At 45.1% G+C, this 24529-nt stretch overlaps 1 protein-coding gene and 1 non-coding gene across 5 annotated transcripts; one reads left to right on the top strand and one right to left on the bottom strand.

Annotated features, from left to right (window-relative positions):
* Window positions 1–560: 560 nt before the first annotated feature.
* Window positions 561–19946, bottom strand: ints6 (integrator complex subunit 6). 4 transcript variants are annotated; one of them, XM_088914811.1, is made up of 18 exons: window positions 18589–19071; window positions 18379–18456; window positions 17605–17754; window positions 14345–14434; window positions 13644–13827; window positions 12254–12379; window positions 11933–12084; window positions 11232–11384; window positions 10870–11002; window positions 10051–10145; window positions 8206–8316; window positions 7663–7878; window positions 6547–6673; window positions 5427–5569; window positions 4232–4478; window positions 3473–3811; window positions 2829–2922; window positions 561–1632 (listed from the first exon to the last, which is right to left on the bottom strand). In XM_088914811.1, the coding sequence occupies exons 1-18, from the start codon at window positions 18697–18699 to the stop codon at window positions 1539–1541; spliced, it is 2643 nt and encodes an 880-aa protein (XP_088770937.1). In that variant the 5' UTR covers window positions 18700–19071; the 3' UTR covers window positions 561–1538. The 4 variants fall into 4 exon arrangements, 1 of the variants encoding a protein (XP_088770937.1); XR_016091004.1 differs by adding an exon at window positions 19433–19946 and having other exon boundaries at window positions 1607–1632; window positions 2829–3811; window positions 18589–18674; XR_016091003.1 differs by having other exon boundaries at window positions 1607–1632; window positions 2829–3811.
* A 3824-nt stretch (window positions 19947–23770) lies between these two features.
* On the top strand, window positions 23771–23842 carry trnad-guc (transfer RNA aspartic acid (anticodon GUC)). Its single transcript has one exon. It is a non-coding gene; the product is annotated as a tRNA-Asp (tRNA).
* Window positions 23843–24529: the final 687 nt, after the last annotated feature.

Raw genomic sequence — 24529 nt, 5'->3', positions numbered from 1 at the left:
TCCACAATCCTTAAGTAATCTCTACCCCTTACTTGTTTAATTCCATATAGTCTTGCTTTCTGTCGGTTTGCAAAGCACAGCTTATAAAATCTGTCTGTAACAGATTTGTGCCTATATTGCCGAACCTGATTTTGTAATTGTACAAACCTGACAAGTGGCTGAGGAGGGAAGTATTTCTCACAAACACACAGAGGAAAAAGAAGCTGAGCTGTGGAAAGGAAGTAAACTTTCAGGCAACCTCTCCCAGATCTGTAACTGTGGGAACCCTTTCTCGGTGCTGAGCCCCCCGTGAACCTTAACATGTCTCTCCAGCCGTCACAGACGACAATGTGAAACTGTGCTGGAAAGTTTAGGTCACTGAAGAACCTCCTACATTTTTGTTACACCAGAGCCACAACAGCTGAAAGGCACTTAAATCAATGAGTCTACTTAGAAACCTTAAGTCTTGCACACTGACCAAATGAAACAGATCACTTATTAAAATCCTCTATATATTATTGTGACCTGTTTAAAAAAGGAAAATGACTACACTGGAAGTTTTGCACACATACTTTAGGAAATGGCATTTTAGAGCAAACTGCTCATTTTATTTTGGCTTTCACAGCAGCCATCCATAGTATAAAACAAACTTTATTGAAGTTGATGTTTACAAAAGGCCCCCTTCTTCACAGCTTTTTCTTTAAATAGTTCTCAAACTTTGACTATTTACATCTATACATTGTATTCAAAATACTTTAATCTTACAACATGTTCATTAACCTTTAAATTATAAAGTATATCATTATGGCCAAGACTGGTACCCACAAAGTGAGGGATTAACTGTGTGGCTAATGTAATTAAATCCTGAGGGACAGTCACTTATCGCCACATCTCATGTCCTGGGGATTCAGGAGGGGACCATAATCTTTCTGTAACAGTGTGGCCTTGCAAGAACTGCACACCCTGTTGCTTTGACTAGATTGCGTTAGAGGGATTCAAAGACATGAACTGAAGGACAACTCCTCTTCCATTTATGGAGCAGCTCAGAGCTAGTCTAGACCGTGTCAGTTTCAAGTCATTCTTCCAGATGTCTTTACAGTTTTTGAACCAAATTAAATATGTTGTAAAGACAATCACGTTCGGATAAATTAAAGGGCATTCAATTTGCTTTGTTTGGCAGTTTTAGCTTAAAAGCTCTATAAGAGCAATATCAGAATGGAAAGGGGTATCATTTTGTCACTGAGACCAGCACTTTCTTCACAGTTCAAAAACCAAACAGGCTTAAAAATGGACCGACACAAAGTCACCTAGGTTTTCATGTGCCACTAGCCATTCTAAATAAGCAAAACACAAAGCACAGTCTGGAAAAAAAGACTTGTTCTTCGTGTTTTTCTCACATTTCTTCCTCTTCTCCCATTTAGTGCTGGTCAGCCTCACATTGTAGGCGTGCATTTTTCTGTGAAAAAAAATATCGCCTCAAAAGGTGTTTTTACAGCAGCTACTGCTCCTCCGGGATCCCCCCAGCTGAATTTTGTTAGGAAAATGAACCAAGGAGCTTCTCACAAGCCATCCAGGTGGTTTATCTGGCTGTAGCGGACGTGGATTTCTTCTAAAAACTGTTCCAGCTGCTCGATTAGCACCCGCTTCTTAAACCTGCAAAGACGAGAGCATCACACATCCTTAAAGCTCTTACTGTTTGAGTGGAATTCATGAGGACTGAGGGGAACCGAAGACTGTGTGAAAGGAGATTCGTTAACTGGGATGGTGGAAACTTGGCTCAGCCAACCTGCGGGCCATAGGACAAGGTGAGGAACGCCATGCCTGGTGAAAGGATGACCAAAGGGCAGCTGCAAAGGTTGACATGGAACGGAGGAGGAAGGATGATAATAATAATCCTTACACTTATATAGCGCTTCTCTGGACACTCCACTCAAAGCGCTTTACAGGTACTGGGGATCCCCTCCACCACCACCAGTGTGCAGCCCCACCTGGATGATGCACCAGAACACTCCCCACACACCAGCTCTCATGTGGGGAGGAGAACAGCGTGATGAAGCCAGTTCAGAGATGGGGGTTATTAGGAGGCCATGACTGGTAAGGGCCATTGGGAAATTTGCCCAGGACGTCGGGGTTACACTCCTACTCTTGGGATTTTTAATGACCACAGAGAGTCAGGTCCTTGGTTTTATGTCTCATCTGAAGGATGGTGCCTTTTCACAGTATAGTGTCCCCGTCACTATACTGGGGCATTAGGACCCACACAGACCGCAGGGTGAGCGCCCCCTACTGGCCCAACTAACCCCTCTTCCAGCAGCAACCTTAGTTTTTCCCAGGAGGTCTCCCATCCAGGTACTGACCAGGCTCACACCTGCTGAGCTTCAGTGGGCTGCCAGTGGTGAGTTGCAGGGTGATATGATGCAAAGTGAGCGAGGAAGAGGAGAGGGTGATGAGTGAAATATATGGGAATCTGAAGAATTTGGTCAGGATTAGTCAAAGGTTGTGGCAACTGAGGTTAATTAGGCTGGCTGCCCTCACCCCTCCCAAACTCTCATTAATTAACTTCCCCAAGTTTCCAAGATCCCTCAAGCTGCGCAAGCGGTAGGTGTGCATACCACTGTAAAATCGCTGGTTGTTTCTTTGCTCTGGTTTGTGTTTCCCTTTTATTACGTGATGTGAATTAATAATGGACTCCGTGGGCAGCCAAGGAGAACTCTTCATATATTAGTCTTATTTTCAAATGTTGAAAATAAGACTAATATGGTTTCTGAGGCTTGCGTGCCTAGTCTTAGACAATAGCCGAGATGTACCTAGCTCAATTGCTGAAAAAGATTGAGAAAAAAACTTCATACCTTGCTGCTTCTTTGATAATATTCTGTAGGAATACCAGCCTAGTATTTAAACTTCCTTGGACTTGCTTCAGGAAATAGAAGATTCTATCATAACCTAAGATAAAAAGGGAAACATTAAAAAAATCAAAAGGAACACAGAAGCATGATTAAGATTAGAAAGACACTAGGAATACTGGGCTGGTATATTGGAAAAATAAAAGACGCTAAAAGGTTTCTTAAAACTACACACCAAAAATAAGGATGGGAGCTTCTGAAGGTGGGCTGATAATAGGAATGATCTAGTTTTAGTAAGACTAATGGTGGTTCAGTTGCTGAAGTAGCTCCAAATGTTTGAGGGGGTGAGTGTGCAGGTCTTGCTGTGTCAATTTCCTTCCCACAGTTGTTTCATGCAAAGACGCCCCCCCCGAGAAACTAGATCTGTGACAACAATTGGGGCGCTGCGATCGGATAAAACTCCAGAAGAACAGGAAGTGTTGGACACTGGGACACTGTCAGGCTAAAAGGAGACTTTTTAAAAGGAGAATCTGCCAATGGCACTGATCGCATCGGCCACCCAGCCAAACAAATGGGCTTGGCTGACACCCCAGCCTGACACCCCAGCTTTAGAGACAGAGCTCCTACAGAAACACACTGAGCACACATACGCCTGCCTGGCTTCCTGATCTCCCTGGTTATGAGTGCTTTGAGCTCTGCATTGACCTCCTGTCCCTGGGTGTGCCTTAATCTCTTCAGAGGGCCAGGGGAGGAGCTGCACACTGTATCCTCAGGGCTGGGCTCCTCCTCCGTGCTGTCCTCAGACAGCTTGCTCAGACTCGAATGGTCATCCTCTCCCACATGGTTCCTCTGATTGACCGGGCCTTGACTGTACTGAAAACAGGATCCATCCGAGTCCGAGACGGGTTCCCTCTCCACGTTGTAATGGTCACCCATGTGGTTTCCAAAAATATCATTCTCAACAGGCACCTGGTAGCTTTTTTCAGGACCTAAGGAGAAAGATAAAGATTTTAAACAAATAAACTAACGAGTTGGCTATAACAGCTTTTAACTGATGGACACAACAGAGCTGACTGGGTTTTTTTTTTACCATGTCTGTGAGGGCTTCCTCAATATGTAAGACTTCAGGCGACGCTTAAACCTTAATCTGAAGGCTTTCAATTCAAATGCCTTTCCTAATACAAGCCATTTTGATAAAAGCATCGTGATAACCTACAATGCTCTAGAACTGAAACCTGAATCTATCTGAAATTAAGGCTTTAAGGACTGTGGCTGAGGAATTCCAAGAAACCGGGTTCAGATTATTGCCACAGGTGCCAGCCGAGAACGGCCACAAATTCCCAACTGACAGTGGGACAACTGTCCCATTATAAGGCCCAAGGCCCAGTGGTACGTGCCTGCAGTCTTACCTCTGGGCACTGGTGTGGGCCTGGTGAGGTTGGCAGATGGAGAGGGTACAGGACTGAGGGGTGCAGTGGGGTCCTTTTCCACAGTGTGGTTGCTGGTATTTGGGGGACCCTGGAGGTGCCCGGACCTCAGGAGCGGGGACATGCACCTCCTCCTCTTGGGAGTGCCCTGCAAGCTGGGGTCCCCTGGGCGCTTGCTCTTATTCTGGGTCCCCGTGATGAACTCGTCCGTCTCGTCAATCATCATGGCCTGCGGCAGAGAATAACGGACATGCATCCCATAAGACCCCACAGAAAATCCTCCTGTTGTCAGGCTGTTTAATCCTCAGACCATGATTCTCGCAGAGCCCCAGTTATGATTATTTTACTGGAGCTGCTTAGCTTAAAAAGCTTGAGAAAATGTAAATACAACCTGACATGCTCTGAAGTTTTTAAGAGATCATGCTCTAAGCATAATGCCATGGGAAAAAAATCATCTTTTTGTTTTGTGTTTCATTTTGAGGTTGAGAATATGATCTGTGTGCCTGTTTAGGGTTTGATTCGACCTCAGCTTACTTTGCGTTAAAGAAAAAGCAAAGATCACCTGTCTGTAGAATCTTTATTTAACAGACTAAAAATATGCATCAGAATTTACATTCTATGCTGGCATTTCAAATATTCTTTTACTGTGTTTTCTTATTTTACAAGCTGTGTTTAAATGTATGTCCTAGATGCAACATTTATGGTAACACAAGAGGCTAATTATTGTTCCTGGTTTATAACTGCAGATAGAAGACTTTGTGTTTTAGAGCCAGAGGACATGGTGGCTCTCTGCTCAGCTCTCCAGGTGGCTGTCCACAATAAACTTTCAATAAAATAACATTTCAATACAACTTCAGAACTACACCGATAAATGTTGTGGTTTCCTGCATCCCTATGATATGACAGAAAGTATTTAAGAAAACTAAGTTATTAAGATTCATTTTAATGGACTATATTTTGTCAGTGTGCACTATAAGCCCACTTTTTCAACACTGGAAGAAAATGCATTTTTAAATGCTAAACCCAGCCAAATGTTGATGGCAGCTAAATATTAAAAAAATATTTTTTCTAATACTTTATAAAGAAATTGATCCAGAGCAAAGAAGGCTCTGGCTACAGGATGGAGTCACAGAGCATGTGTAGCGGTCACCATGAAGGGAGAGTGTTACGGTCGTACCTTCTTGTCTAACTTGAAAGGGTTGCCAAACGTGTGCAGGCGTCTGGGCTGGTCGGGGTCAACCTCACGCAGGGGAGAAGGCAAGTTCTTCAGGAAGTCCTGGTAGTTGCCCATCTGTGCAATGGCAATGCTGTGCAATTGATCTGAAAGGAGTGAAGGTGTAAGTGTCAGTCTCTGCCAGGGAACACACAGGCTCGGGCGCCAGCACTACTGCTTCATTTCTGAAAGAAGCCACACAACTCCTTTCTCCCCCAGAGCATTCCCTTTGAACATGTACATTGAAGGCTCCTAATAATCTGACTCTTCATTCCTGACTGAATGCACATATCCACTACACAAGATTGAAAGGATTGTTTATGTCATATTAAAGAAAAGGCTTTGCTTTTTACAGGTTTCCAACAAAATCCAGTCAGTACTAATTATTTTAACAGCAAACTCAGACTGAAAGAGTCATGTTCAAACCAGTAGTTGACTGTTTTAAAAAGATTAATTATGCCGTGAAGCACGTTGGAACCTGCTGCACATGTGTCAGTGCAACAAAATTATCGCCAGCATGTGTGCATTGAAACTTGCACTCCTGAGGATGTGACGAGAGCAGGCGGTTTATTCATTAAACACCAGAGGGAGTCCAACAGCCTTGCAGCCTGCTGCTTTAAACTTTTTTCAGACATTTCTCTAGGCCTCCACGGTTGTTTACTCCGGATTCAAATATAACTTTACTGAGCTGCCAAACCCTGCAAAGAACCGAACTGGTCACTGCTGTGCTCGAATGCCAGATATACAGATACAATCTGAACAATCTTCTTAAGAGGCAACAGGCATCACTCGTCCACGGATTTCACGTTACATTTTTTAAATCAGCATTATTACACCACAATCCAGACAGCACCCCGTTTCACATCAAAACTATCAGTGATTTGGACACCTCATTATGTACCATTTTGTAATGTACTGTCTACATTGTGTGGTGTTGTCTGTTGTACTGTGTCGTCTTGTGTACTGTGCATGTCCTGAGAGAAGGAGGCGAAGAAGAATGCCAATGCACATGTACATATGGCACAAACTGCTCTACAACTTCTCTCTACCTTCAGATGCAGGTCTTACAGCCATTCACCGTTACCTTCGTCTTGTCCCCTTAAGCAGCAGTGCGTCGCTTTCAACAGGTTTTTCCTCATTCTGCTCAGCTGGTCAAGAAGGTGTCTTCTGGGTATGTCATAGGGGTTCCGGAAGCTCTGGGGCTTAACATCCTGTCAAGATAAAAAGAAAAGTGCCGTTTCTAAAGCAGTGTGCATAAGGGTATGCAAGTGAATAATCAGTAACCACAGATTTTAAGTTTCCCTGAAGTGAACTGCCTTGGTATTGCTGGTTTAGTGTCCCAATGGGTAAAGGGAGGTCTGTATAATAAAGGTTTCTAGCATTAGCGTGCCACACAACGTTCCAGTGTCTGAAACTACACGTTATCCAAAACTCACTGATGACAGTATTTTCACTACCTTCATGAATTTAATTTCAGATATTGGCTCAGTTCCGGTAACTTGGTATCCTCGCATTAAATTCCAAAATGTAAAGTCTTGGTTAATCTCAGCACAATACCAGATTCACACTGCACCGCCCTTTTTGCATACGCCTGTGAAATGTTTTAAAAGAAACTTAAAAGGTGCGAGCTTGTGTTGTTATAAAGTCTTTTTGTTATTTTTATGTGCAGCTTGGCAGAAAAGACTCATTTGCAAAGGCAAGCTTTTACCAAATACCAAAGAGTGTATGCAAGATATTGTTTTAATAATGCCAATGATGTCTCTCCAGCATGCACGCCTCTTATTAGTGTGCAAGAGGTGTGCATACTGGAGAGAAAGTCTTCACTGCAGATTCCTATAAAAAGCTTTACCACCTACATTGTTTAGTCTCTCTCTCTTACAGCTCCGATTTCTGAGCCATTTTTTCTACAAATGAAACTTACAACGATGGCCGAACCGGCAGCTATAAGGTTCAACAGCTGTCAGCTCATCACTTTTCATTTAATCATTTATAAGAAAAAATCCCACTGAAAGGATGTACTGGAAAAAACTAACTGTAAAAATGGCAAGTAACCAAATAAGCAGTGAGGAACCTCAACATGCATCAACATGCACCAGGTATTTCTTGCTCATTTTGCATTGGGACCTCCAAGGCAGTTCAGCCTTCATCATGTACAGCGCAAGGCAAAGTGCATAATCTGACCCCCGGCCACAGTACTCACCTTGTGGAGGACGCCAATGTGGAAGCCGGCGAATTCCTTGGGGTTGAGCGCCAGGGGGCAGAAGAGGGCGTCCCCGGTGACGCCCTGCAGGATCTGTTGGAAATCCTTGCGCTGTGCCAGGGAAAGAGGGGTGGAGCGGACCCTCACCTTCACCCCGATGTCTGGCACCACCTTCTTGCCCACGGATGCAATAACGCGGTCTGACTCTACCTTGGCCTGGGGTCAGAGAGAGGCAGAAACTGCAGCACTAACTGATGGCTGAAGGATAAACAGTGAGCAGGCCAAGTGCACATACAGTACAGTATCACTTTCACTCAGACAACAAGCTATATACCCTTAACACGACGTCCTGCCCGCGTAAAATATACGATCAGATCAGATCATATACAGGCCCACTCCAGCAAATTCTTACAAGAGATGAAGGTGTTCAAGGAAAACCACATCACCACACCGAAACCTAACATTTCTGATCTGAATGCTTTAACTTAGAGCTAAATGCATAAATATTAAAAGAGCTGAAAGGAGAAAGAAAATAGCATTTACCTGGTGACTCAGCTTTTTGAGGTATGAAACAACGCTGTAACTCAGACCGTACTCCATGTTTTCAGCTATCAGGTTAGGTGCCCCCATCATCCGGAGGGCTTTCTTCAGAGGCTGTGGGGGCACAGCAGCAGTTAAATACAAGGTCAGATGTGAAGGAGTTAGAGGGTTAGTTGAGCTATGCGATACAAACAGTGGCATCCCCCACTTTATGCGGCTTCAGTCTGTGCCAATCCGCTTTTACTAACCCCTTCGACTGACCCCTTTCTTCCAGGAATCCTCTTTATGCGAAATAAAAATTGTTTTTCGGCGATCTGTGGCAGTCAAGTAAATTCCCGCAAAACGCCCAGAAGCCCCACACAAACTATAGATGCGCCTCTTCCCGCCGAAGCCCACCCAAATGCACCGCTCTGCTTTCAGCTCCGCACTCGCCACGGTGGTTTACGGGTCTGCGCTACTTGTGCGTCGTGTTTACCATTTACGTCCGTTCCTGCTATAGCTGCCTCTGTTGTTATGGAGTCAAAATGGCCATTAACATTATTTCCAACCTCTGCACCCCAAATGAAAAGAAAAAGTACCTCCTTAACGTTGGAAACAAAGCAATCTTTGTTGTAGATTACTAAAAGGAAGATTTTTTGGAGCGGTGGCTCTGTGGCTCAGGATCTGCACCTGTGGCTGGAAGGTTGCCGGTTCAAATCCTGCGGCCGGCAGAGGAATCCTACTCCGTTGAGCCCCTGAGCAAGGCCCTTAACCCCCAGCTGCTCCAGAGGTGCTGTATAAATGGCTGACCCTGCGCTCTGACCCCCAGCTTCTCTCCCTGCCTGTGTGTCTCATGGAGAGCAAGCTGGGGTATGTGAAAAGACAAATTCCTAATGCAAGAAATTGTATATGGCCAATAAAGTGAGCTTATCTTATATTAATCTTCAATCATCAGCACCCACAACTCGTTCCCTTGAGCTTTACTGTCTGCCTGTTTTGGTGAGTACTGATTTATTTTTAGTTTAGTGTTAATTCTTAATGTATGTTAGCATGTATTTATATGATTAAAAGGCATTTGCAACACTACATTTAACACTGTCCCACACAACCCCTTTTTTCCCCCCACAGGTTTAAGGTACCGCTTTCAGCGACTTCCCTTCATGAGAGGTTTTCTCAGAACGTAACCCTCGCATAAACTGGGGGACGCCTGTATATGACTTGCCAGAGAAAGAGTAAAGAGGGACCATAAGACCCAGGCGGACAGCAGAAACACCACTCCACGGTGACCAAAACATTGACCAGAGGAGGTCAGAGGTCATGTCAGAAAATGGAAGATCATCAAATACCGGCCTCATTCCCATTCCCTTACCCATCTTAAGAGCTACAGCAACAGCAGGAATTCAGGAAAAGGAGAAACGCACATAAAACGTAGGAAAAAAAAACGTTTTCTGTAGATATGGCACTATGGAACTACCAACAAATTGTTAAGGCTCGGGTTTGAAGGTTATTCGCTGAGCTATAATTGCTCCAGGTCAAGGCTGGGGAATAAAAACCAGTTATAAGCTTCCTCTTCAACAGCTGCAGTACATAAAGGTGAAGACTATCCTGTATTACTTTGTCTTGAGAATTATCTTCCATTCTGCAGCTTCCTGCATAGTATTGAACTCATCTGACAAATTGAACGCAGCTTAATTTTATTACTTAGACCTTAATTTAAAATCAAAACATGCACATATACAATAGATAGGCATGATTTCAGTACTGATTTAATTAACACATAATGATAAATTGTGATTTCTGAAGTGTAAACATTTTCTGGAGTGTTGAAACGACCTCCGATTCGAGGGAAGAATGTGTGTGTGTACTTACCCCAATATAATATGGAGGCATGGTCTTTAAGTAGTTTTCGAATGACTGTCGCCATTTCAAAGTGGGCTTCAGCTTATGCACTTTGAACAAATCATCTGTAACAACAAAACTAAACTGTAAAACAGGATCCGCATTCAGCCTCAGCCTGAAATGCAGATATTTCTCACAGAGCATAATAATAAATGCATTTCAATATTGCAGTAATGAACAGTACGTTATAATACTGCACTGTGATTCACTGCGATATTCAGTGTAATATAGTAAATTCCTCCCAATTATATGACACATTTCAGCCCACACGATCTCAAGTGCTTCACGCGTCCCAGTTTCATTCACCACTGAATTACAGCAGCCACCTGCATCATCAAAATGTCCACTAGCAGTCTCACGACATGGTAGATCAGGCAGAAAAATAAGGAATCACAACACCAAGTCAGATTGAGAAAGTCCAGAGTGAATTTAGCCAGGATACATTGATGGGTTAACATTTACTCACAGGGAGTGTTCCTTTTTTATTGAGCAAAAGGATAGAGGGCTATACTCATTTAGTACAAGCTATATTAATGCTCTATACTCGGTGTGTCTGCAAACAAGGCACCAGAAAATTAGCAACACTGTGCTTTGAATTCTTATACTGGTTCAGAGCAATTTCAGTGCCGAGAGTGCAAATACACACAACAACAAGGTTTCCTACTTTCTCCTTCCTGTTGTAACATCCATTAAAAACCGATTCCAAAAAAAATGAAGGAAAAGTGTGGGCTTGTAATACTGTTGGCTGGAATACAAAATGTGTTCTGAAAACAGTCAGCTCTCACTTACCCAGTAGCGGCAGGAGCACAGGGTAGTTGTAGGGCATGACAAAGAGATTCACACAGTTCAGGGCTGTGCTAGCTTTCAGGTAGCCGAATGGATAACCCAGGTCACTGTATTTGGCACTATTGCAGACGAACACCTTCAGTACAAAATTGCAAGAGGGGGGGGAAAAATCAGTTCTAAAACTGGATCGCCAGCTGCTGCAGCACATCCAGGCTGTCACACCGAAACAACAAGGGACGTCACAATCTAACCAACATCACCGGCGAACTACGGGTGACACTCAACACACCCGGTGCCGACAGCTGCGGCTTTAAATCGGGGCACAAAAAGGTTCATGTGTCTCTGGCGAAACAGGCGCGGCATACCTGCCAGCAGGTGTGCGGGGACTTCCTCTCCAGGATGTACTGCGTGAGGGGGGAGGGCTCCAGCTCGTACTTGTCGAAGGGCAGCTTGTCGATGACCATGAGCTCCGAGTCCACGCAGGAGAAGTGCACCTGGGGGTGGGCCGAGCGGGGCGGCTGGGGGGGGAGAGAAGGGGTTGGAAACCGTCAGCCGGCACGTCCCCACTTCTGCCCCCGGCTCCTCCTCCAGTTGTGGTTGCAGGGTGATTTGGCATGCTGGTGCTTTAAGAACCAGGAAGTCAGGACCTTGACTCTCCTCCAAAGGCTGGCACCACCCACAGCACCGTATTTATCACCTGTTAACACACTGGGGCACTGGTTTGGAAAATCTAGTCTAGAGGGAAGAGCGCCAACCTACTGGTCACCCAACACTGCTTTCGGTACCAGCCTGGCTCTTCTTTGGAAGTTTCCTATCCCATTACTGACTAAACAACGCCATGCTCAGGTCCTGAGACCCGACGAGATCGGGCTAGAAAGTGGCAGTGCTGCTGGTTAGGGTAATTTTCCCTACGTGCGATATTGTCTGCAACAGTCCAATCACGCCAGCAAACCATAAACCGTATAATGAAACCATAACTCTCACCATAGCAGAGCAACAAAGGGCATGCCCTCAAAAGAACAGTGAGCTATTCACGATCGTTCTGCAGTTCTTCAGGAATACTCACCAGAGTGGGGGAGTTCTGATCGGGCCAGAAGGCCTCCGGAATTGGCCAGTGGCCAATGGGGACTCCCGTTTTGGGGTTGGGGCGCACATAAATCAGTTTGTGGCAGCAGTGCCATGGCTGAGGCCCGGGGTTCACAGCATCAACAGGTGCATCTTGGAAGTGGGGGGGGAAAAGGTTAATTTCACTCTCATCTTAGCATAGAGTATACAGTATAAAGATACCGATCTTACTTTCACTACTCAATACACTATGAAGGCTCTTATCTATACTTCTGAGCTGGGTTTGGAAAACCAAGAAATGTATCGGGCGTCTGTTAGGTACCTTCTACAGGTGGAGGATCTGACCCCGTCTTCTCAAAATTTATCACCACCCCACTCTGAATTTTTTGTACCAGTGATTCCAGGCATTGGTTCAACATTCTCTGAGAGCACACACTGTAGGAACGACCTAAAAGAGAAGGAAATAAAAAATGTTTCTTTAAACATTTAACTTAAAATTCTTCATACCAACGCAAATACAGTACTTTGTGGCTACACTGAATATGCTTTGGGCAGTCACAGCTACTTTTGCTGTTCAGCAAAAATCAGCAGCTCATATGCGCTATCACAGTGTAGGGCGTCCAACAAAAGATACGGTCTGAGAGGAGCTGTGCTTTCAGAGCAGGGAGTGGGAGGTCTACTGCTGCCTGACTGCTGTCAAGTACCATTGCCTCTCACTTTTCATCAGCACCATATCCACAAACACTGGGCTTGAGTGCAGCCAGTGCTATTGTCTCTAGTCTTTCATCAGCAGTGAGCTGACAAGTATTATGTTTGACTGCACCCACAGCTATTGTCTTTATATTTTCCTACTCATTATAGAGACTAGTCCAGGCCATTTTACCTTACAGATCATCAGATCATCAGCATTATTTTCACAATAGCCGTATCGAGCTGTAGCCAGTCTCACTATCTCTAGCCACTGAGCCCAGTGACCAAAAACAGAGACTGTAAATGGAGGAGAGACAGCAGTGCTCTGAAGAATAAACCCAGGCAACTAAAATCCATTTTACTTTTGAAGAGGGCAGGAGTACAAGTCTCCGGAAGGAAAAGGCAAGAAAATGAATACGGAGTCAATGCAGGTTTATCACTACGCCGAGACACCTCAGGCTGCAGCCTTGTGACTGCCAGAGGCTGGGCACTTGAAACAGGATATCTAAGCGTTGACATCAGGGCGAGTTTTACAGGCTGCCACTGTTCAACGAGCCGGACTGATGTGCGCACGGGTTTTAAATATGCACAACTGAGAGCCTCGCCGCTGTGCCGTGTGGATGTGGAGAGGAAAACTGCAAACCGGCACACTCGGAACAAAGAAACGGTCGTTCGCTTTTGCTGATGTAGCAGTCCTGGAGTAATGTGAGAAAGTTACTTCAAAGACAGGAGGGGGAGGGTGTAGAGAATGGTATCCCCTTTGGGCTACGATAGGTATTATAACTATTACGGTCCTTATTGAGGTTCCTTGTATGCATACAATAAAGCTTGGCTGGACGAACGAACACTTCAGGCTCGAATTTCTTGGTTTCTACAGTGCCTACGTAGGGACGCTCCGATCGCCTGCGACCAGCCAGCTCTGGCCAGGGCTTCGAAGAGACGGAGCTCTCCGGGTTGGCATTTCAGCCCCCCCCAGGCCGCGAGGACGGCCGTCTCAGCTGCCGGTCCAGAAAGCGGCTCACCTCCCGTCACCTCACACATGGGGGTGATGGCGGAGTCGTCCTGCGGTACCCCCGCCGCGGCCTCGGGCTCCGGGGCAGCGATCCCAGGGATCCTCAGGACCAGCGCAAAGAGGCGCTGATCCCAGCGGAAGGGCTCCTGGGTCAGCTCGCTGCCGGGGAGCGGAGTGTTGAGGGGCAGATGAAGCTGCAAGACCAGGAACAGCAGGGGGAAGGCCAGGATTACCAGTGGCGGGTTACTCGGAACAGCATCCTCAATTCACTTTTAGAGCACGAAAGACAACCCGGAAAGAGCATCACAGACTCCTTCGGGACACTCCGCTTGCAGATTTATCTAAACGTGTGCTGGTTAAAAGCAAACTTTAAGAACTTTTCGACCAACTTAAAAATGAAGTTGAGGCTCAAGCATTTTACTGAAAATGCATGCTGTATAAACCAGCACTGCATTTCCTTTTGTCTCAATAAACAGATTCCATTTTTTATGCTTTGTATTCTATAATTTTACCTAAATAAAGAATGCTAAACCACCTTCTTATCCCACTGCTGCAGTACATATAAGTGAATGTCATTGTTTATTCAGGTCTTTCTTTAGCTTTGTCTTATACCACTAATAATTACGCCCTCATATCAAAACAATGCCTTGGCAAATGGAAGAAACTCATCTAGAACAAATGTGATCATTTTCTTTAGAGGAGCTGTCTGACCTCTTCCTGAACTCCACTGCTGCTGGTCAGCTTATTCCCATCTGTGATTGTGACTATAATCGCCGGTTCCAAGAAAAACGGATTCCTTCCCTGTGAAGATATTTGAATTAAGGTGAAACGCTAGCCACAGAGTTCACAGAAAGTTTCAAACAGGAAAACATGAGCAATCAGTTGTGCAGCATATTGCCCACTGTTTCAATGATATAACATACCCCGATCTCTTCTGTTTTTCATTTCATCTGAGATCCCCCTTAATTAAGCCTATTGAACCATTAATTAAATTATTAGTTTTTTTCCCCCATTTTCCCAACAGTGTCAGATCTTAAATTGTTCCTTTTAAGCCTGTGCTACCATGGAGCATTTGCAAGATGGCAGATTTCAGACCTCCACTCTGAGACTGAACAAAAACTAGGAGGCACAGGGCTCCTCCAGGACTAGGACTGGGATTTCCTGAGGAGAGAAGTATTCCCTTCCAAGCCAAAGCCAAAGAAAAGACTAAGTGCAACAAAGAAAACAGGAGCACGTCATTAAACACCACCAGCCTAGGGAGGCAGTGCGCTGTGATTTGAAAGCAAGTGTCAGTCATAACCTCAATGGTAAGGTTTTGCGATCCCTGTAGCACCCGAGGAACTATATCACTGGGGACACAATGCAGCCGCAATCATCTTTACCGTATCTATCACATTTAAACGCACGACCCTGGTGACGCATCCCAGTGCGGAAACCTGAAGCAGGGAGGAGTATGGGAGAATGAAGTGCCAGTAATCGCCGCCGGGCGGGCGGGCACTCAGCCTGCTTGGCGGCTGATCTGAGTAACGAGCCGGGGGACCAGGGTGTGGATGCCTCAGCTTAGAGACGGTCCTCTGGGGGGGAGGAAGCAGACTCCTGCAGTGAGAGCACTCTGGCCCCTGGAAACAACAGCGCAGCCAGACCCAACACTACAGCTGGAGTCCACACAGCAACAGGGAAAGGGTCAGGGGGCCTGCGCGTGTACAGTTTTGTTTTCATTAAGAAAAAAATCTCTCGGAAACAGAAGAAACAATTCCGTGTCCAGGGAACTAGAAATTAAAGAATCCTGGAGTAAACCTCTCAGACGTTTAAAAATATATTGTTTTTTTTTTAAATCTTGTACATGAGTGTTAATGCCTTTCTAGACGAAAAAAAAAAAGACATTCAAAACAAGGAGGAAATGGCACTGTAAGCCCTTAATCCCCATTTTCACCCACGGGCTCCAACACGCTGCTGGTTCATGCTCAACAAGCACTAAAATGAAGTTAACAGCACAAAGGCTTTTCAAACTTGATGACCCGCAGGGCACTGCAATCCCGTATCAAAGCAGCACTGTTTGTTAAGTACAGGAAGGGCCCACTCTTAGAGTCTCAACACACCAGTACTTAGTTTCCAAGCCAAGTCAATTTCCTTTTTTTGTTGTTGTTCTAAAACACTGCAATTAAAAAAAAAAATCGCTGTGCAAACAGTAGGATATAGATGCCCAACTGCATGGTGAAGTAACCATAGCAACCTCCATATTGAAGCCAAGGTTGAGGATACAGAGGTTGGCTTCAGACCATTTGGAAGGAATCCTGAGGTCCTCTGGGACAACATGAATGGGATGTACAAAATGATTGCTCCTTTAAATGCTCGAATGCTCGAAAAGAATCGCCACTGTGCAGCGCCAGTCCAATCCCCAATATAATCAATATAATCGTTGCGCAATTAAAATCGTGTTCCAGTTTAGTCTCCTCATATAACAGGCATGGCTTCGAGCGCAGACGCGTGCCTCCTTAAACAGTTAGCTGCTTGAACACTCTTAAAACATGCTGCCAGTGCTTAGCAGAAGTTTGCATTTTTTTCCATATCAGACGTTTCAATACAGTATGCTGCCACATGTCAAAATGTGCAGAAACAAAATAAGAAATAACTGCTAAATATCAGATCTACCATGTCTACTTTCACCAGAGTTTCTGTACAGAACAGCCGTCTTCCTTACTTAAAAAGAGCTGCCTTTAAATGCCACTTATGTCAATACCTACTGTAAATTCATAATAAAAATCGTAATTCCTACAAACTGTGCCTCCTGGTACTATGAAGTACACAGATGGCTCAAAATTAGTTTAATTTGTAGGTGTACTGGAGAGCAGATACACAAAACAGGATACAGGTGCACAGAAATGAATATAATGAAGACTTATGGTGAAAAAACCCCAAGGAGAAGTGTCAGTCAGCTCTAAAGCCACTTCATACAATGGTGAGATGAGATACAACTACTTTGTACAGAAATGGACAGATCCACTGCCTTAGGCACAAAATATAATTATAACCCCATCTAGACCATACACATGTACATGGAAGAAAGATTTCTGTAGAACGTAAATTCCACTAACAGACTCCAGCTCAGATACATGTTAATTTCTAAAATTACTATTTTAGCATCGGACTTGAACTTTCAGTCCTTCAGCTCTTAAATCGCCTGAACACCAATCAGTTTCAGTCTCAGGGAGAGAAACCGCTTTTAAAAAAAATCTCGTTTTTGCAATAAAGGTCAAATTACGTTACATGTTATAGAAATAAAAGTTATTCATACGAACAAAGAAGGGGAGATAAAAGCTTGATGCCACCTTGATGCCGGTGTCTGTTAAGGGAAGCCTGGATTTTTCCCCACAGACTGCAGTGCTACAGAAACCATACTTTGGTGGCGTTTTTCACCTCAAATAAGATATAATTCACAAAATCTAAAACAGAATATTGCACCACCATTCAACGCGAATGGAACGCCTAAAGTTGTGGCAAAACCCAGTTTTGCCGAAATAACCTGTGAAAACTTTTTGGCGTAAAGCAAACTGTTCATTTTGGATCCGAGGGGTGAACAAATGGGAAAAAAACAGCGGCTCGATTTGTGAAAGGAAACGGCGCCCGTCGTATTCTCAGAAAAAGCTGCAAATTCGGTCGACACATTCTGGGTGGCAAATTACAGTTTTAATCTCTAACCTGCGACTTTAAGCTGAGTGAAGACGTCTGGGTGCCCGTGAAAACTGTATTACCTTTTAACGATGGTAAGTAAAGCAGTTTTGCCTTTTTTTTTTTAATTTTTTTAAAAAGAACCATATGTGAGGAGTGGGTCCCAGTGTGTCGTCCGGCCACGCTGACAGGTGTAATGCTTGGAAGACTGTGAGATTGAGAGGGGACAGGAGGCGGGGGGTGGTGTCACACAGGCTATTCGGGGAGCTACACATTCTCGAACCCTGCTGTGAATGACATACCTGTCCATAGTTGTCTATTCCAGTAACTAATCTATTGAGATTTAGTAAATCAAAAGCTGTCCTTAACGAATGACCGAGAGTCGTGAGTCCAACTGCCTGCAAGTTCTTCAGCTCACTCATAAACGTTGCATGGTTTTCTTTCCATCCAGCCTGCAAAAAAAAAACAACACATATATATCACATAAATATACACATTTAGGCTCAAGGGGAAATATTGGGCTACACATCTACATCTGAAGTAATTTGAAATGTTACAGCCGTGCAGTGCACATGTCTTGAGAAACTAAGAAAAACAGAAAACACTGAACATAGAAATGTAGACGGCATTTGAAAATGAATCTTTAACAAGTGTTTCTCGCCATTCTCTTGTCATATCCTGGGTCAATGCAGGACTCTGAGCTGCTGCAATAAAGGTTTGTGTCACCTTACACTCCCGTTGTCAGTTCAAAACTTGACATGCAAAATAAGACTCCTCAGAGAGACAGCCAAGATGCCCAAACACCCTCGTTTTCCTTTAATGCAAAGTACCCCTGGCTCCCTCTCCCAATTGGACACTCATCTGTTGGTGTAAATATCACCCACAGTTCATTGCTGTACATTGGAACAAAATGTCGGCCATGTTTTAGTACGGACAGAAACACTCTTCTGAAACATTTTCGAAATAAGTCTCGCTAGTAGCGCCGGGAAGTGCGAAAGGCCGATTCTAGAGCAGGCTATCAAGAAGGATTCAAAACGGGAAAAGACAAAAAAAAAAAAACCAACGACAACTTTTACCTTTATCCCGCTGGGCGCTTCTTCGAAAGACAACAACATGTACCTGTCGCCTCGGCTCGCCGGATCTCGGGATCTGAGCTGTTGAAAAGACAAAAAGATTAAAAGGACAAAAAAAAACAAGGCAACGTCGTTACCTATTGACTTTTACACTAGGAATTCAGGAAAGGAAAGGCGTGCTGGGTGCTGCCACTCCGGGGATCGTTACAGTACCTTCATGAAAGTCTCAACAGCGCCCTTAGCAGTGTCCAGATAGGAAGTACCCAGATGGGTGCGCTGGTTCATGGAAGCGGACGTGTCTATCAGGAAAAGTAGAACGGGCATTGTGTAGGTGATGACACGTACGGCATGGACTTACTGTCGGCACATGCTGCCACATTTAAAGGAGGAAAAAAAAAAATCTTTTTTGGTCGCCGCCCGCCCGCTGCTTCGGTAGTTATGAAATCCTACACACTGTTTGAAGAGTGTCGAGAACAGTGACTGTTGAGAACCCCTTAATTATTTTAAAGATACCTCTGACCCTGGGGTGGGGAGGGGGGGAAGTTATAGATTTGCAAGGGACAGTTGTTGTTGTTGTTGTTGTTGTTGGTGGTCTTTTTTTTTTTACGTCTATTAAGTTTTCAGGGAAAAAAAAAATGAAACTACACAGCGCCACCCCCTGCCCGCCGCCTCACTTTCCCTCCAGCTCTCCCAGTACTGAAGTCGCTCCGTCTGGCTCCCTGGATTTAACTCCAGCTCGAGACGTGGCGCCGCCTCCGAAGCGGCGTCTGGGGGGACCACGTGCCCGCCAGGGCGGCTTCTGATTGGCTGGCGGGCGTCCCGGAATTAACATATCTAAATGAGGGGGGGGGAGGGGGGTGAGATTGGTCCTGCGTTCTGCGCATGCGCCAACCTAAGGCGACTGGAATGTGTTAAAAAAAAAGTCGCTGACTGGCGCATGAGGTCTCTCTTTTGTGCAATGGTTTCACTCGTGCTGTAAGACGAATTCTCTTGTGAAGTTATGTTTCTGTTTCAGTGTGGCTGGTGGTGGGGGGGTGCACGGTGTTTTAATTCTCACCTGCAACGGTTTCTTTGCCGGGTGACCCACTGCCTAGTTGTGGCAAAGCGGTGGAAAAAAAACGGAATTTACAGTATGAGGACAGAATGGTAAACGTTTTTATTTCTGTCGATCTAAAGTCGGATTTGAGAGCGTTTCATTCAACGTCTGTGCAGGGCGCCGGTGGTGATCCTAAAGGCAAGGACATGAAGCATTAACAAAACCGTTTTTGTAAAAAAAAATCCTTTTATAGCATGCGTTATGTTCTACATACAGCGCCTATAGGAACATCACCATGTATAGCATTCTCGTTATCTTGTAACACGTGGCTTCATGTGACTACAGCCAAGGCCTGTGTCATAAAGTACAGTGTGCTGCTCAAGTCAAAATCCTTTGCATTTGTGCTGTCTCACCTCAGTTCACCGAACTGTCCGGTCTCCTACCTGAAATCTGTAGGAATTCCAGAACTTGAGCTCCGCCAGCAAAATAAACAGGAAAAAAAAGGTGGGTTTCTCTCACCCAGTGGTCTAGTTAGTATAAGTGACTGTGAGCTGTGTCTCTGAACCAGACAGCTGCCTCTCAGTGGATCCAGCACCTTTTACTGCTGTGAAGACAGTCCTACATCGGGAGTGCGCGAGCTTATTATTTCACTCCAGTCTCACAAACTGGCATCATTTTCTTCTCATTGCATTAAAAATGACGATAAAGATGGGCAACCTTATCCTTAGGGTGACCAGCTTTTGTAAGCAGTGGTTTACACTTGCTTTCAATTGCCATTCCAGTTGTTCGGCACCAGTACAAGACTGTGTATCTCTGTCTGGTCCAAGGAGTTCATCCTTGCAGAACCAGCTTGGCAATGCTTCTGACCATGACTTATGTGTTACATAATATGCTGGCTTATCTAGTACACATTACTGAACAAGAGGAAAATAACAAACACTATACTCATTGCTTCCAAATTCCACTGCAAACCACTGGGAGTTTTGCTTAGCGTTGTTTGTGGTGACTGTGACTCCTCTGTAGCTCGTCACAACACAATCGGAGAGCCCAGATCTTTCCCGCGTGACTCACTGCAGCCTGGGCTGTCATTTCCCCTGCTTGTTTTAGTTTTCGTGCTTCAATAGGTATTTGGCTTTTTTTTGGTTAACATCCCTCTTCGTCTTTTTCTTCAGACTGATATACTTGACTTGTCGGTTTTTCCAGTTTGTTGGATAGCCGTTTGCTGTTTGCATTCCAGCTTCTTGTCATTTTGCTGTTTGCATTCCAGTTTCTTGTCATTCGAAGCAGGAAGGCGAAAGGAAGAGACGCTGCCGAGAAGCTGCCCCGAAGTTCGATGTGTTGGGGGGGGGCTGGGTGAATCGCACCACAGTCAACATCTGAAAGCCTAGTGGTAGCAGGGTCCTGAGTAATACTGCTCATATCCCCATCACACCAATGATCTCTCCAGAAGATCTTCCTATGTGTTTTTAATTAATTAGGACAAAAATAACCATCTTAGCAGAGGAAACCAAGACAGACAGTACAACACCCATATAACGATCAGTCAACATAAAAATTCCACCAGATCAAACAGACTTGTTGGTAGAAATCGAGTGGGGAGCTGCATCATTGTGCAGTGGGTGTAAAGGAGCAAGTAAGGAGTAATTCCACGCTGAAATGTAGAAAGTAAAAAAGCACAACCATCCAGCTGTTGAGCCATCTTCAGGTGACCCAAGCCACCTTGTGTTTCGTGTTTGGGAATTAAACTCTCTGTGTTTTCAAACAGACACGTTGTTTTTAGGAAACAAGTTGCAAAGCTTTTTTTTTTCTAGTCCACTCCCTGGATCAAGATCAAGGGCCCCTGAGCAAGGCCCTTCACCCCAGCTGCTCCAGGGGTGCTGTATTAAATGGCTGACCCTGTGCTCTGACCCCCAAGCTTCTCTCTCCCTGTCTGTGTGTCTCATGGAGAGCAAGCTGGGGTATGTGAAAAGACAGATTCCTAATGCGAGAAATTGTATAGGGCTAATAAAGTGATCTGATCTCTTTGTAGTAAGGAGACAGCTAACCTCTGTTGAAGTGGGAACAATAATTTTGGCTACCCATGATGATTGATTTCCCTATCAGAAATGTGAAATTAGGAATAAATACAGTATATACTGTCTTGCATTGTTGTCACAAATACTGCAGTATAGAGTTTCCATTATATTGAGTATATGATTACTCAGTTAACTCCATGTAGTGATGGCAGTGACATCACTGCATGGTATGGCAATACTGTTAACTGTTATTAGGCAGCGGAGCACTTTTAGCAACAGACTGCCCCAGCTACGGTGTTCAAGGGAACGTTTCTGCAGGTCTTTCCTCCCGGCGGCTGTCATTTGCTCGTCTATGGACAGCAAGTTGCACCATTGTACTTTTTTTAGACACTCAATCTGTATATACCTTTGCACATTTTGCACATATTTTATTGTTTTTACAATGCACACACCTATGTTTTTATTTTATATTTATTTTGTATTACTGTATGTATTTTAATTTTTTGTCTATTCTGATGTCTGTTTTTGCTTGTCTTGGGCTGGGCTGCTGTAACACATCAATTTCCCTTTGGGATATAAAGTCTTATCTATCTACTATCATGCATGACAAAGATGGTCTACAAAGGGTTGTGGCAACAACACAAGAGTATTGCAGGACATGACTCGACATCAATCAAAGAGATTCCCTCCATCCGCTGTCGCAATAAAGCCCCATCCATCATTCAGGACCCCAGCCATCCCGGCCACAAACTGTTCTCCCCCCTGCGCTCTGGCAAACAGTACTGTGCCATTAAAGCACAGACCACTAGGCTTAAGAACAGCTTCTACCCCACTGCAGTGAGCATCACAAACAGCTAACTGTGCAATGCCTCCGAATTCAATGCATTTCTGCGCTCTGCAGTTTTGACTTGGCTACCACATATTTATTGTTCTGTTTGTTTGTACATACTGGCATTTTTGATAATTTACTGTTTTGTCATGTTCTGTCTACATTGTGAGGTTTCTGTCTGTCGTACTGTGTTATCTGCTGTACTTGCATGTCCTGAGAGGACAACACGAAGATGAATCCCATTCTACATGTACACATGCCAAATAAACTCCTCTGTCTGTCTAAAGTCTGCATAGTGAAGTCTCACAGTGGCAGCATGTAGAATTAACACTGCCATCCATTCGTCCATTCATCTTCATCCAACACAGGGTCACGGGGGGTCAGAGCCTAACCTTCCAATGGGCACAAGGCAGGACACGACTTAGACAGGGAGGCAGTCCATACAGGGCACACACTCACACACACACACACACACACACACACACACACACACTCACATTATTCACGCACAACCCCATAACTCAGAGGTGCAAATTCAAGTGGACAGCATGTCATTAGACTGTGGAAGGAAACCAGAGCGCTTGGAGAGACCCCACACAACCACAAGAGGGAAGGCTTGCTCTTGGCATGCCTGCAGACCAGGAGGACCTGCTGTATGAGTCATGTTGGCTGCTGTATGTGGTGGTGGTGGTGCAGTTCTGCGGAGCTCTGCAGTGAGGGGATGACGACAGGAGGCCTGTGCAGAGCCAGCTGGTAGTGTTGGCCTTTGACTCAAAGTCAATAGTGGGTCGACTCACAGAAGCAGGTAGAAAATTACCGTACACCCTGTGGGGCCCTCACACTGGTCAGTTTGCTTGGCTGTAGATAAAGACATCTTGTTTCCTGACTGTCTGACACAACTGCACGTCAGCCAGTAGTACCAGTAGGAAATAATGTTATGTATATCTATAAAATTACATTATAAAAACGTTATTTACTTGCTATTCCCTACCTAATTTCTATCTTAGAATTTTCTCCTACTGTTCTCCATCTACAGCCTCACCCTGGGTCCTCCAGTCTTTCCCCATGACTTTTTAGATCATTTTTATGCTAAAGGAGCTCAAATCTTACTCTCATTCAGTCCCAGGGGGTGCTGTCTACTCTCCCAGCACCACAGGGGGGAGTTTGTATATTCTCTCCGTCTTCACGTGGGTTTCCTCAAACTGGTAGGTTAATTGGCTTCTGGGAAGATACTTCCGTGTGTGCGTATGTGCGTGTGTGTGACTAGAGTCCCATCCAGGGTGTACCCTGCCTTGCGCCCATTGCTTGCTGGAATAGGCTCTGTCTCCCCCCCAGACCCTGAATTTGAAGAAGCAGTCAGAAAATGGCTGGATGCGTCAGCCATCACCCTACCCCCCTCCTCCTCCTCTTCCAGGAACCTCAGTGTCCCTCTTGACCTCTCGGCTCCTCCCATTTCCTACTCCCTGCGGGTGTTTTTTATCCCTGGTATGAGCTGTTCAGAGACCTCCCCACAGCTCCTCGTTAGTATAGTGGTGAGTATCCCCGCCTGTCACGCGGGAGACCGGGGTTCGATTCCCCGACGGGGAGAGGGGTTGCTTTTTTAAAAATTATAAAATAAGAGCGAAACTCATACCAACGGCAGTAAAATGGACTCACACCTAAATTAAACTACAAATCTTACGCACTTTAAATACACGATGGGGGGAAGTCCAGTAGATTCCCATGCCACGCTCGCACCAGGCCTGTGCTCTGAGTCCATCGCTTCCAACGCTATCTACCCACTCCGCGTCCTCCGCAACTTTCGCCTTCCGTGTTTCTCATTCCTCGTTTTTCTCATGCCACTGCCTTATTCCAGTGCCTTAACTGGCTCCCGCATCCTAATCGCAACCCCACCGCTGTCCCACCCGTCTCTGTCTAACGCCAGGCCCCGACCTCTCCTTCCACCGCCTCTCCCACACTCCGCGCCTCCTCTCCCTCCAGACCTTTCCGTACAAGCCCTCGGTGGCGGAGTGGGATAGCATTATCATCCCCCGACATCAGAACTGCTCCGTCCCTGACTGACCTGCCTTTGGCAGCGGCTCAGGGTTCATCTGTGACAGCACACGCGATGCCTCGGCTCCAAGAGGCGTCCTTTGATAACCCGTAACACTGTGGCGCTCTCGTGTTTTTAACGCTCACATAGGCAATGTAAGCTGCTATTTACACCCCCGTGAATAAATGATCAGAAAGCCTCTTATAAATATTATTAGGGGCTGAAGCAGTTGGTTATGTCGT

This window comes from Atractosteus spatula, chromosome 4 (genome assembly GCF_055471065.1).
Source record: "Atractosteus spatula isolate fAtrSpa1 chromosome 4, fAtrSpa1.hap1, whole genome shotgun sequence".
Lineage (NCBI taxonomy): Eukaryota > Metazoa > Chordata > Actinopteri > Semionotiformes > Lepisosteidae > Atractosteus > Atractosteus spatula.
Note: the sequence above shows the minus strand (reverse complement) of the source record. Positions and strands in the feature narration are given on the sequence as shown.